The sequence below is a fragment of the Callospermophilus lateralis genome, chromosome X (genome assembly GCF_048772815.1).
Source record: "Callospermophilus lateralis isolate mCalLat2 chromosome X, mCalLat2.hap1, whole genome shotgun sequence".
In the NCBI taxonomy this organism is placed as follows: Eukaryota; Metazoa; Chordata; class Mammalia; order Rodentia; family Sciuridae; genus Callospermophilus; species Callospermophilus lateralis.
Genome location: NC_135325.1, coordinates 59,313,435 through 59,329,744, shown reverse-complemented (window position 1 = coordinate 59,329,744; position 16,310 = coordinate 59,313,435). Strand labels below are relative to the sequence as shown.

General features: G+C 37.8%; 1 protein-coding gene and 1 pseudogene across 1 annotated transcript; both read right to left on the bottom strand.

Annotated features, from left to right (window-relative positions):
- Window positions 1-10,852: 10,852 nt before the first annotated feature.
- LOC143638557 (TAF5-like RNA polymerase II p300/CBP-associated factor-associated factor 65 kDa subunit 5L pseudogene) lies at window positions 10,853-13,164 on the bottom strand (annotated as a pseudogene).
- Window positions 13,165-13,837: 673 nt separating this feature from the next.
- On the bottom strand, window positions 13,838-15,146 carry LOC143397825 (tubulin alpha-1B chain). Its single transcript, XM_077106979.1, is given in 4 exon segments — window positions 13,838-14,421; window positions 14,424-14,554; window positions 14,556-15,115; window positions 15,117-15,146. Coding segments are annotated over 4 exon segments (1,305 nt in total).
- Between the last annotated feature and the right edge of the window lie 1,164 nt (window positions 15,147-16,310).

Below are 16,310 nucleotides of genomic sequence, written 5' to 3'. Positions count from 1 at the left end.
TTGGAGTGTAGATGAATAAATTCTGGTGGTGGTACAATTCAATATTATACAGCAATTAAACTTACAGCAACAAACTTACAGCAACATGTCATAATATGTTATAAATATGATATTAAGTTGAAAAACATTAAGTTTAAAAATATTTCATAAGCATGATACTGTTTTATACAATTAAAAACAACTGAAATAAAAATCTGTGATTTTTAGGAATATATGTGGCTACAATGAAACAATGAAAAAGGAAATCAAGGAAATGATCAACAGTATTAGGATAATTGCTTCATGTGAGGAAGGTAGAGATGGGGTTGGAAAGTATTATACCATTATGTGGGTTATTAAGGTACAAGCTTTAATTTTGGATTTATTACATCATTAAAAATAAATAAGATCTATGAACTCGGCCACACACCATCACTGAGCCATCCACAGCTGCTACCTCAGCAGTGACCTCCATCTTGGGACTCTGTGGCCACTGCTATAACCATCTCTACGCAGCAGCCTCTGGTCTTGGGACAATGGCCAAATTGAAGACCCAAATCAAGATCACTCATTGATTGCTGACAATCGCCCACTATTTGCCCATTTGACTGCCTTTTTCCTGCCCATCACCTGCTGCCTGACATTCACCAGCCCATGACCCGCCATTCATCCGTCCGCTGCTGCCTGGAAGTCCATTGTCAGTGTACCCAGAAGGTTTGGTTACACATGACCGCTGCCATCTTGGGACACCCAGCAAAGCCTGCAGGTTTGCTGCCATCTCTGGGCACAGGTGCCACAGTCTAAGGATACTAACCAGTGCCTGGAGATATATTGTCTGGGTAGCTGCAAGTCTGGTTGCACCTGAGGTCTTCCTTCTGAATGTGCTAATGGCTGCCATCTGGCTGCCTCTTTGCAGGGTCATGCCTTTGTGTGAGCACATCGCTGGTGGAATCTCTGCAAGTTGAAATGGCATTTAGATCTTGGGACTGCAGCAAGGCAGAACCTGGGGAATCTGGAACCCAGATCTGTCAGATTGCAGCTGGATATGTGTGGGCCAGTCTGGGCCTGGCAGGCCTGTGGAAAGCCTGAGAATGGGGGTATTTCCCCCTGGGTGAGTACAGGTTGGAGAAACTGGAGAGAAAAATGTCTCTCTCCAGCTCAGTGAATTCTGAAGTGTGCAGGACAGAAGGGGCTGACTATAATGGGTGGGAAAACTGGAGGAGGTTGGGAGGGCATCTTGCTATCACCTCACCCAGCCAACCAGTCTGGCATCCACTGGACTGGAGCAACCATCAAACTTCAGACAACCCTACATATCGGCAGAGAAGGGAAGCTGAGAAAAATTTTTGAAAGCCAATGGAAACAGTTGCTTAATTTTCCATTGAGACCTTCCTTTGTTTTTTGCCCTCTCTCTCATGTATCTACCATCTTTGAATCCAAATATTTTTCATGCATCAATTTATTGAGGAATGGAATGTCTGAATAGTATATTACAGTTTTGTTGTGTATTTTTATATTTTTACTTTAAAAAAAAATCTGTATATATTTTTTCTCTCACTTATCTGTCTCCCTGGATTCTCTTTCTCACTCATCTCATGCTAACAGCCAACCTCTATTAATTCCTCCTTCACTCTTACTATAAATTTTTACCTCTATCTTCTCTCCTTCTCCCTCATAAACATCTTATCCTACACTACCTCTGCTCCCTCTTTGTCCATCATTTGAAATGGTAAATCCTTTTTGGAAACTTACTGTTTATATTGTAGACAATAATTAAATGAATCATTTCTGTTTATTAAAACAAAACTAGACACCTTAATAGGAGCTATTTGGTTTAAGCTGTATAACGTTTGCAGTGGGTGCTGTTAATATTGTTCTCCCAGTTAAAGGTGAGGTACTAGAAGCCTAAACGGACACTATAAGACTACAGGGTAGAAATTGTACTGCCTCAGATCCATACCACTAGATGAGATGACACACAAACAACATGAGAAAACAAGGGAACAAATCACTTCAAACAAACCAAGATGTTCCAAAAATAGAATCCGTAGACAACACAGTAGAAGAAATGCTGAGAAGGAGTTTAGAGGTACATATTTAGATTGATCCTCGAAACAAAGGATGGTATCAGAAAATACAGGAAGTGAAAGATCACTTCAATTAAGAGGCAGAGATTATAAAAAGGAATCAAGTAGAAATCCTCAAAATGAAGGAAACAATAAACCAAATTAAAAATTCAATGGAAAGTATCACTAACAGACTAGACCACTTGGAACATACAACCTCAGGCCATAGACAAAATATATACTCTTGAATATAAAGTCAATCATACAGAAAAGATGGTAAGAAACCATGAACAGAACTTCCAAGAACTATGGGATAACATGAAAGGACCAAATTTAATAATTATCAGAATAGACAAAGGCATGCAGATACAAACCAAAGGAATGCACAATCTTTTCAATAATATAATATCAGAACTTTCCCAAATCTAAAGAATAAAATGGAAAATCAACTATAAGAGGCTTATAGGACCAAAAATGTGTAAAATTACAGCAGACCCACACCATGACACATTATAATGAGAATGGCTAACATACAGAATAAGGATAGAATTTTAAAGACTAAAAAAGAGACTAGAGGTGGGAGGGAAAGGGAGAGAGAAGGGAAATTGCATGGAAATGGAAGGAGACCCTCATTGTTATACAAAATTACATATAAGAGGTTGTGAGGGGAATGGGAAAAAATAAGGAGAGAAATGAATTACAGTAGATGGGGTAGAGAGAGAAGATGGGAGGGGAGGGGAGGGGGGATAGTAGAGGATAGGAAAGGTAGCAGAATACAACAGTTACTAATAGGGCATTATGTAAAAATGTGGATGTGTAACCGATGTGATTCTGCAATCTGTATTTGGGGTAAAAATGGGAGTTCATAACCCACTTGAATCTAATGTATGAAATATGGTATGTCAAGAGCTTTGTAATGTTTTGAACAACCAATAATAAAAAATCAAAAAATTAAAAATAAATAAATAAATGAATGAAAATAAATAAATAAATATAAAGAAAAATCAGTCTCTTTAAAAACAAAATTTTAAAGAGAGAAAAAAATCAAATTACATATAGGGGGGAACCAATTTGGATCTCAGCTGATTTCTCAACACTAACCCTCATGCCAGGAGGTTCTGTAATAATTTATATCAAGCTCTGAAAGAAAATGGATGCCAACCAAGAATTTTGTATCCAGAAAAACCGAGCTTCAGATTTGAAGATGAAAATAAAAACCTTCTATGATAAACAAAATTTAAAAAGATTCACAACTAAAAAGCCTGCACTACAGAACATTCTCAGCAAAATATTCCATGAGGAAGAAATGAAAGAAAAAAAAAACAATGAAAACCAGCAGAGGGAGGAACACCACTAAAGGAAAAGTCAACCAAAGGAGAAACTAAATTAAAAACCAAAAATAAACCAAAATAACCAGGAATACAAATCACACCTCAATAATAATGGTGAATGTTAATGGCTTAAATGCATCAGTCAAAAGATATAGACTGGCAGATTGGATTTTTAAAAAAAGACCCAACAATACAACAATATGCTGTCTTGGAGAGACTCATATCTTAGGAAAAGACATCCACAGACTGAAGGTGAAAGATTGGGAAAAAAATATACCACTCACATGGACTAGATCAGATAAAGTGGAATTCAAGCCAAAGTTAGAATGGATAAAGAAGAACATTTTATATTGATTAAAGGAATCATGCATCAACAAGACATAACAGTAGTAAATATCTATGCCCCAAACAATGGAGCCTCTACGTACATCAAACAAACCCTTCTCAAACTCAAGAACCAAACAGATCACAACACAATAATACTGAGTGACTTTAACTCACCTCTCTCACCACGGGATGGATCTTCCAAACAAAAACTAAACAAAGAAACTATAGAATTCAATAATACAATCAATAATTTAGACTTAACAGACATATATAGAATATTTCATTTATCAATAATCGAATATACTTTCTTCTCAACAGCACATAGATCCTTCTCTAAAATAGACCATATGTTATGCTACAAAGCAACTATTAGCAAATACAAAAAAAAAAAAAAAAACAAACAAACAGAAACACTACTCTGCATCCTATCAGAACATAATGGAGTGAAACAAGAAATCAATGACAAAATAAAAAATAGAAGATACTCCAACACCTGGAGACTAAATAACATGCTATTGAATGGCGAATAGATAGCAGAAGAAATCAGGGAGGAAATTAAAAAAATACTTAGACTTAGAGGTAAATGAGAGCACTGATACAATATATCAAAATCTCTGGGCCAGGGTTGTGGCTCAGTGGCAGAGCTCTTGCCTCACACATGTAAGGCACTGGGTTCAATCCTCAGCACCACATAAAAATAAATAAACCAAATAAATGTATTGTGTCCATGTTAAAAAAAAAATCTCTGGGACACTATGAAGGCAGTCTAAGAGGAAAGTTTATAGCATTGAACTCATTCATTAAAATAATAAAAGTCAACAAACGAATGACCTTACATTATATCTGAAAGCCCTAGAAAAAGAAGAACAAACCAACACCAAAAGCAGTAAAAGACAGGAAATAATTAAAATCAGAGCTGAAATTAATGAAATCAAAAGAAAACAAACAAATAAAAAAGATAAAATGAAAAGTTCTTTGAAAAAAATAAATAAAATTTATAAACTCTTAACTATGCTAAAGAAGAAAGAAAAATTAAGAAAAGAAAATTTAAATTACTAAAATTTGTAATGAAAAAGGAAATACTCTCTCACTTGATGTTATCATAGGAACACTGCCAGCAAGACATTCTTTTGATTTCTCTATGTTATGCTGTAATAATACATGAATGTAAAATAAATTATCTCTAGATTTTTAAGTAAAAGGACATTATTTGGGATCTTATAAACTGCAATTCAGGAGACATGATTTCAGATATTTCTGAATCAGTGTTCCAAGGAATCAAGGAAAAGTGAAGCTTATATTTGGAATAAGAACAGGAACACGAGTTATGTGACCAATAGGAGATTAAAAAAAAAGAATGTATAAACAGAATAGAAATATCCAATAATCTCTTGATATATACTTTGAGCCTCTGGGTACAATTTAATTTTCCAATCATTTAGACCATTCCAGATGTCTGTGGTCAAAGTGTGTGGGTAACCACAATTCACATTCCAGGAAGCTACTAGTACAGCTTTCATAATGGCCTTCTGCCTCCATTTTGAGAAATACTTTCAATGTTGCTTTCACTATAATTTTCTTTGTATTTTCATATTTCCTGTGTTTTGATCATGATCTCTTTAACAGGAAGCACTGATGATAAATCTTTGGTTCATGTGTTGATCTTTATTAGATCTTGTTCCTTCAGACCTGGGAAGGTTCATTCCCAGAAAGTCAGGTCACATGGAAGAGGAAAAGAGATGACTGTATATAGAGAGATTAAGGCCATATTTGAGAAACAAGAAAATGGTTAGGAAGCAGGGCTTAGTCAATATCTTGATATTTTTCAACAGTATGTTCCCAGTAAGGGTTAATTGTTTCCTCCAGTCACTATACAACCATTATTTTGGTAGGAGAAATGTTTTAAAAAATAGTGACACAACATGACAAGATATTACAGAAAATACTAGCAATAGCGAGGGCAATGTAGCTCAGTGGTAAAGCACTTCCCTAACATGAGTGAGGCAGTGGGTTCAATCACCAGTACCACAAAAATATAAATAATAAAAAGAATAGCAAGAGCCAGGTATGGTGGGGCATAACTATAATTTCTGTGCCTTAGGAGGCTGAAAATTGAAGATCAACCTAGGCAACTTACTGAGACACTGTCTCAAAATTTAAAAATAAATAAGAAGGGCTGAGGATGTAGCTCAATGGTTAAGTGCCCCTGAGTTCAAATCCCAATACCCCTAGACACACAAAGAATAGCAAGTCACGATAATAGCATCATTACTAAGGATTTTAACCAGCTAAAGCCTGATCTAAACCAATGATTTTGTCTCCACATTTTTTTAATTTTTAACTGATATATAAAAGAACAAAGACTATACATATTAATGGAATACAATGTGATATTTTACAAATTAGTTTTCCATACAAATCCTAGGACTGTTCTATTTCAGGGAAAACTGGTGTTTTGATAGGGATTGCACTGAATCTGTAGATCACAATGGGTAGTATATACATTTTAACAATATTGATTCTTCCAATCAATGAACATGAGATGTCTTCCTGCTATTTTTGTGCCCTTTCCTCCTTAAATTCTTTCACCAATACATTTCCTTGTAGGGTTCTTTCTCCTTCTCCTTCTCCTTCTCTTTCTTCTTCTTCCTCTTCCTCTCCTCCTCCTCCTCCTCCTCCCCTTCTCCTCCTCTTCCTCGTCTTCCTCTTCTCCTCCTCCTCTCCTTCTCCTTCTCCTCCTCCTCCTCCTCCTCCTCCTCCTCCTCCTCCTCCTCCTCCTCCTCCTCCTTCTCCGGATTGAACCCAGGGCCTTGTGCATGCATGCAAGGCAAGCACTCTATCTACCAACTGAGCTACATCGCCAGCCTCCTTAACCTCTTTTAATAAATTTATTTCTAGCTATTTTTGTAATTACTGTGAATGTTACTGCTTTCTTTATTTCTATTTCAGATAAACCACTATTGGCATATAGTAGCATAGCTAATTTTTGCATCACACGAACTTTTTAATTTGTCTCCTAAACTAGGTGTAAGATCACTTAAGGTATTAGTTTATTTCTTCATAGAATTGAGTAAGTAGGTGATATTTGATGATTTACCAGGCACAGGGACACAATATTCTGATATAGGCTGGGCAGTGGGGCATGCCTGTGATCCCAATGGCTCAGGAGGCTGAGGAAGGAGGATCACAAGTTCAAAGCCAGCCTCAGCAACAGTGAGGCACTAAGCAACTCAGTGAGACCCTGTCTCTAAATAAAATACAAATTAGGGCTGGGGATGTAGTTCTGTGGTCAAATGCCCCTGAGACCAATCCCTGGTACCTCAAAATAATAATAATAATAATAATAATAATAATAATAATAACAACAACAACAACAACAACAACAACACCTGATATGGTCCTTTCCAATGATATTGGAAGGGGCTTTTATAAAAATGGCATTTCCAATACGTATAATTGCCAGGTTGAAGATTGTATAATTGTTGTTTTTTTTTTCTTTTCCAAAGAGCAGACACTAAAAAGTTTGCTCTATGACCTGTGGATTTATTTTAAGGACTTTTGTAATTTTTTTTTATTATAAATAGAGTTTCTTCAATCACAGGAGGTTTATATAGTTCTCCAGCTTATCTCATAGTGTAATCAATGAAAAAACTAAATAAACTCTCTAGTTTTATTTGCTTTTGACTTTTAAAATCACTAATTTGACACTGCTTTGCAATATATGGTTGGTCTCCCAGTAGCTTTGCTATAGATACACCTGTGATTGTGAAGCCACCTGGTGAGTTAAAACTGTTCTCTTTCAAAAATTGACTTTTTGCTCTCCTCCCCTGTTCTGTGTCTTAAATGATTAACTGAAAGATTCACTATTCCTGACAAAAGAAATTTTCTAATCAGTAACTTATCTTCGGAGTTACAGAACCCAGGACATTTGGTGATCTTCAAATAACACCAGCATGTGCATAAAAAAGTAGACCACTATAAAATTTATGATTATCCCAGTGCCTCACCAACCTAATACTAAGTAAGTCAAACTCACAAGGTTAAGAGTCATATGTTTTCTCTCATATTTGGAAGCTAGAGAGGAAAAAGGAAAAGAATGGTGGGGGTGGGTCTCCTGAATAAGGGAGATCAGTAGAGGAAAGGGACAAGGGGTGAGAGGAGAGCAGTAGGGAGAAATGTTAGAAAGTGATGTTGGTTAAATTTTATTGTTATATTGTGTATATGTACAAATATGCAACAACAAATTCCATCAATATGTACAATTATAATGCACGAAAAATGATGAAAAAAACATAAAATCATCACTGACTGATCTTTTGTAAATGTGAAAGGTACAGATCCACTTGCTTCCTAATGAAGCCAATAATGGGAGATATATATATATATATATATATATATATATATATATATATATATATATATATATATATATCACATTAGAAAATATGGGAGTTCTACTTTTAGTCTTTTGAGGAAACTCCATATTGTTTTCTGTAGTGGCTGTACTAATTGACATTCCAACCTACAACCTTACCAGCATTTGTTATTTTTAGTTTTTTTTTTTAATAGCCATTTTGACTGAGATCAAATCTCAATGAAAATTTGCTTTGTATTTCCCTCATGACTAAAGATATTGAACATTTTTTATATATACATATATACATACACACACACACATACACACACACACACACACACACACACACACATTGGGCATTTGTACTTTATTTGAAAAAATTCTGTTCCGATCATTTGCCCATTTATTGACTGGATTACTCATTCTTTTGTTGTTATTTTTTTAGAGTTCTTTACATATTCTTAATATTAATCTTCTGTCAGATGAAGAGCTGGTGAAGATTTTTTCCCATTCCATAGATGGTCTCTTCACTCTATTGATTGTTTCCTTTGCTGTTAATAAGATTTTAAAATATATGTAATCTTAATTTGTTAATTCTTGCTTTTGTTTCCTGAGCTACTAAAGTCCTTTTCAGTAAATTGTTGCCTGTGCCAATATCTTCCAGTGTTTTCCTTATGCTCTTGTAATTTCAGAGTTACAGATCTTACTTTAAGGTCCTTCATCCATTTTAAGTTGATTTTGGGGTGAAATATAGGTACCTAGTTTCAATCTTCTATAAGTTGATATTTACTTTTCCCAGCACCATTTATTGAAGAGGCTGTCTTTTCTCCATCTTTGGCACCTTTATGGAGAATCTGATGGTTGTAGATCTATGGGTTTATACCTTGGTCCTCTATCTATTCCTTTTGTCTATAAGTCTGTTGTTATGCCAATACCATGCTATTTTTTTTTTGTTCGTTTTTATGGCTCTGGAGTATGTTTTGAAATCAGGCATTATTATGACTGTAGCATTGCTCTTTTTGCTCAGGATTCCTTTGACTTTTTGTGATCTAGTGCTTCCATATGAATTTTGAAATTTTTTTCTAATCCTGTGAAGAATGTTATTGGTATTTTGATGGGGATTGCACTGGATTTGTAGATTGCTTTGGATATTATGGTCTTAAATTTAAGAAATATTAATTTTTCCAATCCAAGAACATGGGAGGTCTTTCCATCTTCTAGTGTATTCCTCAATTTATTTCTTCATTGTTCCGTAATTGTCATTGTAGATTTCTCTCAACTCCTTCATTAGGTTTATTTGTAGGTATTTTATTTTTTGAGACTCTTGAGAATGAGATTGCTTTCCTAATTTCTTTCTCAGTGAGCTCATTATCAGCATATAGAAAAGCTACTGATTTTTGTATTTTGATTTTTTAAACAAAATGTATTTTAACAGCAAACAAAATACAAAATGACTCTATGCAGAAAACAGAAACATTTGATTCTTTCCCCACACGTTAGAACTTGCTGCCAGTGGCACAAGCCTGTAATAACAGAGACTCAGGAGTCTGAGACAGGAGTTCGAGGTCCGTCTCAGCAAGTTTGAGGTCAGTCTCAGCAATTTAGTGATGCCCTAAGCAACTTAGAGAGACCTTATCTCAAAAATAAAAAAGATTCTGGATGTAGCTCAGTGGTAAGGCATCCCTGGGCTCAATCCCCAGTACTAAAAAAAAAGTTCTTTATCCCCAGAACATAGTTGGGTATACATGCATGCATGTGTACTTATGGTTCACTTCACAATATGTTCATTACACAGGTGCTGCATTGCAGGGATGGGAGCAGATCATTGCAGGGGAAAGATGCTGAAAACCTACTTCAAGAAATAGTCCTTTGCCACTTCAACATCTTCTATCTTGTGACTTATTCCAAATTATTTCCTTTTCCCCTCTTTCCTTTCTTTGCTGGGGCATAAATCCATGGCCTTGCACATGTTAGGCAAGTGCTCTACCACTGAGCCACACTCCAGTACATCATAATCTTTCTTTTCAGGGGAGAGAATTACTGATGAAAGTGCAGTCAAGAAAATAATCTTCCTTTCTCACTGCCACTGCAGATCCAGTATTCTCAGTGATCCTTAGTCACTTCTAGAAACAGGTCACCCAGCACAGTGAAGCTACTTCCCTGTCTCCTGATCACTTTGCTACTATATTCTCTGAATTCCCTGAACCTCAGAATTCCAAGTATCACAGCAGGTGCTACCTGTAAGATAGAAGCAGAAAAGGCCCTCCTCTGCTGGTGCTAGGTTTCCTCTTCTCAAAAATGATAATTATAATAACAATAATAAAAGATTCTGGTTCTCTGTCATTAAGAAAAAGAAAAGACTTTGCCAAGATATCCCACCTTTCCCTGTGCCTGTCCCTGTATCCCTCCACCAATAGTATTTTACTTCTATGACGGGTAACCTTATATGACACTGTCCATGACTACTCCAGAGCATTCTGTGACTGCCTTTAGCCAAACCTTCCTGGGAGGAGAATATGAGATCCAGGCAGGAAGGTGGTTGGCATGTGAGCTCCTGGCATGTTCTCTGAGAACTTTCAGCCAACCTTGGGAACCTGCCAGTTCTCATTCCATGTCCAGACACCACCATGCTCTACTGGCTCCTCAGGTCTGCAATGGGACAGGTGGCCTGCATGGGATGGGTGCTAAGAAGGAAGGGAATGGGTTCTTTCACAGTCTGTTAATGATTTGATCCTCAACTATATCCAGAGGGCTTCCATCACTGCCCAGTCTGTTCCAACCAGGGTAAAAAGTTAATGTTCCCAATTTTCTTGTGTAATTCCATTCATCAGAAGGAGGTTGCAAGCCATGAACTGCACCCGTAGGATATTACTTGTCTGTTCAATATACATACCCATGAGTTTGCTGGAGGAGTTGTGGGCAAGCACACTGTAGCAGGTGCTCCTGTTGTCCCAGATGTGCACTAAGTTGTCCATGGAGGCAGAGATGACAAGTCTACTGTCTGGGGTAAAGATTAGGCTGGTGATGCTGTGTGGCCTCTCAGCTTTTCAAAAATGGTCCCAAAGGCCAAGTCCCATAGATTCAGCTGCTGGTCCTCACCAGTGGATGCCAAGTATGACCTGCTGGGAGAAAAGGTGAGAAAGAACATGGGGCCATGGTGATCCATGAAGAACCTTATTGAATTCCTCTGGTGGGTGCCCTAGAGCCAGACAGTCTTGTTGGTACATCTGGCTAAGTAGTTTGTGTTAGGGTAGAACTTGACACAGTACACCTCTTCCAGGTATCTTGCATATCCTTAGAAGGTACATCTGATCAAATGACCACAGCCTGGCAGTATGGTTGTGGGACCTGTTGACAAACTACAGTCCATACAGGCTGACTTCCAGATCCCACATGGGATGGGCATGTGTTTGGTATGACATAATGTTGGTGAAACTGCCCAGGTCCCAGTATCTAATGGAGATGTCTTCAGATCAAGAGAGCAACCCTTAGCTATCTGCTAGGAACAACATGCTGTATACTGGTCCACAGTGTCTTCATGTCTGCCTGCACTGTTGTCCTCAGCATCTTTCTCATCCTTCAGAGTTGTCACAGGCCAGGAGGATACAGGATGTATTTATGTAATGGGGATCTGACTTCAACTTCTTGGACCACAGACTCCAGAGTTTTTTGTAGGAGTTGTCAAATCCAGCAGCAAGTAGCTTGCTATTGGAGGATATTTCCAGAGTATTGAGCAGTAGCTCTGTTGTAGAGAACACAGAAGCAGATGGTGGTAAGGGAGGGAGGGCCGCACTTGATGTTGTCCTGCAAGACTTTCAGGGCAATGTCATTCTGCAGAATGGGATGGGCACATCCTGGGGCTCCAGGCTGCTGCTGTTACTGAGCAAATTGTTGTCACTGGTATAGAACTGGTAGTATGTTCTTTTGAAAAGCTGTAGGTCAAGGTAAATGTATAATGTGAGGACCCTATGCAAGGCAGTATTCTTGTAACTTTGAGGGTAGCGAATAAGGTAGTTGTAGCTGTCTTTTTGGAGGCAAACCACATACTTGTTGTCTAAGAATGCTTGAAACTTGAAGTTAGGATATCCTGGATGGGATGGTCAGCCGTTGCTTACTGACATCTTTCTAGTCTGTGTTCTGCAGGAACATCCCATAGAAGTCGCTGTAGAAACTTTTCATTGTGCTATTTGAGCTGTTGTGGACCAAGCTGAGATGGAGGTAGATGAAGAATGTGTAGAAGAGAGGCCATGGTTATCCTGGGAATCAAAATTAGTAAGAAATTTCCAATTTTCCAAACCATATTGCTACAGACACTGTGGGCACAACCAGATTCTAACTGGACTTTGAGGTGTGCTACCATCTCTTCAGCACTCTGTGACAGCTGCAAACTTTGCTTTTGAGGGTCATCAGAGTCCATGTACTGCCAGCATTTGAGGTATCAGGACACTGCCATTGGAACCTGCTTGGTGCAAGCACACTTATTTCATGACTGAGCATCCCTGGTAGCTCTGAGCTGCTGCACCATGATCATCTGACCAAATGGGCACCAGACTGGGTCTCTGATGCCAATGTTGGGGCCAGGCCCTGTATATTGATTTTGTATCCTGCTACTTTGCTGAATGAAAAAATAAAAACAGTTCTAAAAGTCTTTTGATGGAGTCTGGAATTTTCTGAGGATAGAATTGTGTTATCTGCAAACAGGGATAAGTTGACATTTTCTTTTCTTACTTGTATCCCTTTTGTTTATTTTGCCTAATTGTTCTGGATAAAATTTGTAGTACTATACTAAATAAGAGTGGTGAGAGTGGACACCTTGTATTGTTCCTGATTTTGGAGGAAATGCTTTCAGTTTTTCTCCATTCATTATGGTGTTGGTATGGGTTTGCCACATATAGCCTTTATTATATTTAGGTATGATCCTTCTATACCTAATCTATTCAGGGCTTTTATCATGAAAGAATGTTGAATTTTATCAAAGGCATTTTCTGCATCTATGGGGATAATTATGCCATTTTATCCTTGATTCTATTTTTGTGTTGTGTTACATTTATTGATTTGCCAGTGTTGAACCATCATTGTATCCCTGAAATGAAACCAACTTCATCGTAGTGTATGAAGTTTTAAGGTGGTGTTGAATTTGACTTGCATGTATTTTATCAAGGATTTTTACATCTATGTTCATCAAGAAAATGGTCTATAATTTTCTTTTTTGTTGTGTCCTTATCAGGTTTTGGTAACAGGGTAATAATGATTTTGGACAATGAGTTTGGGTGGGTTCCTTCCCTTTCTATTTATGGAATTATTTGAGTAGCATTGCTTTTAGTTCCTCTTTAAAATTCTGGTAAAATTCAGCAGTGAATCTTTTCTGGTACTGGGATTTTCTTCATTGGGAAACTTTTTATTATGGCTTCAATCTCGTTACTTATTATTGATTTATTTAGCTATCTTATATTCTCTTTGTTCAAATTTGGTGGTCACATATGTCCAGAAATTTTTCTTTTTTTTCCCCTAGGTGTTTCAGTTCATTGGCATGTAGTTTTCCAAAAAATTGGCTAATGACCCTATACACTAAAGTGATTTTTGAGGGTTTATTTTTTCCTTTAAAGCCTTTACTTTGAGACATGATGGAAAGATCTTACAGGTACATGTGAAAAAAGACAAATATGATCATGATTGAGTGAAGACAATCTAACCAGTAAACTTCAATACCTGTTAGCTAATACTGAAGCTGAAGTTCTGGAAGTATGACATGCTGCAGGGCTGAAAGGAACAGATAATTAATATTTCTCTCCTTCTTCCTCACCCTCTCCTTCAACAGAATTCACACCAACCTCCTCATAATCTTTCTCTAGGGCACCCATGTCTTCAGGGGCCTCAGAAAACTCTCCTTCCTCCATCCCCTCACCCACATACCAGTGAACAAAGGCACACTTGGCATACATCAGGTCAAACTTGTGATCTAGGTGAGCCCAGGCCTCAGCCATGGCTATGGTGTTACTCAACATGCACACAGCACGTTGTACCTTGGCCAGATCTCCACCAGGCATCACAGTGAGAAGCTGATAATTAATGCCAACTTTGAAGCCAGTGGGACACCAGTCCACAAATTGGATGCTGTGCTTGGTTTTGATGGTAGCAACGGCAGCATTGATGTCCTTGGGGACCACATCACCATAGTACAACAGGAAGCAAGCTCTGTATTTACCACGGTGGGGGTCACATTTTACCATCTGGTTGGCTGGCTCAAATCAAGCATTGGCGATCTCTGCTACAGAAAGCTGTTTGATGAAGTGGATGTGGGGATACGGCACTAGGTTGGTCTGGAATTCTGTCAGGTCAACATTCAGGACTCCATCAAATATGAGGAAGCAGTGATAGAAGACACAATCTGGCTAATAAGGTGGATAAGGTTAGTGTAGGTTGTGTGCTCGATGTCCAGATTTATGTGACAGATGTCATAGATGGCCTCATGATCTAACATGAAGGCACAATCAGTGTTCCAGGTTAGTGTGGGTGGTGAGGTTGGAGTTGTAGGTCTCAACTACAGCTGTGGAAACCTGAGGGACTAGGTAAATGGAGAACTCCAGCTTGGATTTCTTGTTGTAATTAACAGAGAGATATTCCATTAACAGGGAGGTAAACCCAGAACCAGTTCCTCCACAAAAACTGTGAAAAATCGAGAAGCCCTGAAGTCCTGTGCACTGGTCAGCCAGTTTATGAATTTGATTCAAGTCAAGGTCAATGATCTCCTTGCTGATGGTGTAGTGACCTCATGCATAGTTATTGGCAGCATCTTCCTTGCAGGTGATGAGCTGCTCAGGGTGGAAGAGCTGATGGTAGGTCCTAGTGTGAACTTCATCAAAGACCATGGGTTCCAGGTCTACAAACACTGCCCTGGGTATGTGCTTGCCAGTGCCCATCTTGCTGAAGAAGGTATTGAAGGAGTCATCTCCTCCCCCAGTGGTCTTGTCACTTGGCATCTGGCCATCAGGCTAGATGCCATGTTACAGGCAGTAGAGCCCCCAGCATGTGTTTCCAATCTGGACACCAGCCTGGGCCTAAGTGTATGGAGATACATTCACACATGGTGGCTACCGGTTAGGAAGCAAAGGCAACAGGTGAGATCCTGATTACAGTCCCTGACAAGTTAAGAGTTGAGGTAAGAAACACACTTGATTTTTGAGATATTTTTGGTATTTATAAACTATATATATTTTTGTTGTTTTGTAGCACTGGAGACTGAAACCAAGTCTTGCATATATTATGTAAGTGATTTACCACAGAGCTACACCCCAGCTTCTTAAAGATCTTATGAATTTCAGTTGTATCTGTTATTCCCCTTTCCATCTCTAATTGTATTTTTTCAGGTCTTCTCTCTCTTTTTCTGGTTAGTTTAGCTAAGGGTTTGTCAATTTTGTTTATCTGTTTTATTAATTCTTTGCATTGCTCTTTTAGGACACATACACTGTGTGTATTCTGCAGCTGGAATATTCTGTATATATCTGTTAAGTCTATTTGATCTATAGTGTAACATACCTCTGATTTTTTTTCTTTTGATTCTTTGAATGATCTATCTAATGATGAGAGTGGGAAATTGAACTCAACTACTATTATTATCTATCTCTCCCTTTGTGTCCTGTAAAGTTTGTTTTATAAAAATGGGTGCTCTGACATTTAGCGCATATATGTTTGTAATCATTATATCTTCTTGATGAATTGTCCTTTTATCAATCTGTAGTAACCTTCTTTGTTTCTTCTAACTGATTTTGGCTTAACGTGTGTTTTGTTGGATATAAATATTACCTATTTCTGCTTATTTTCTATTCCATTTGCTTGGAATACCATTCTCTGACCTTTCACTTTTAGTTCATGTATGTCTTTGTGAGGTAAGTTTCTTGCAGGCAGTATTTTTTTTAATCCAGTTAGCCAATCTGTATCTTTTCAATGGAGAATTAAAACAATTTATATTCAGGGTGACTATTATTATCCTTTTGCAATACTAGGGAAATAACCCAGGAGTGTTGTACTACTGAGCTATATCCCCAGCCCATTTTTATTTTGTATTTTGAGATAGGGTCTGGCCTCAAACTTGCAGTCCTCCTGCCTCAGCCTCCTGAGTCACTGGGATTACAGGCATGTGTCACCATGCCTGGAACACTTGGGATTGTTATTGAAAGGTATGTACTTGTTCATGCCACTTGGTTATTTTTTCTAGTTTTCAATATTCTACATTTAATTTTTCCTCTTTTA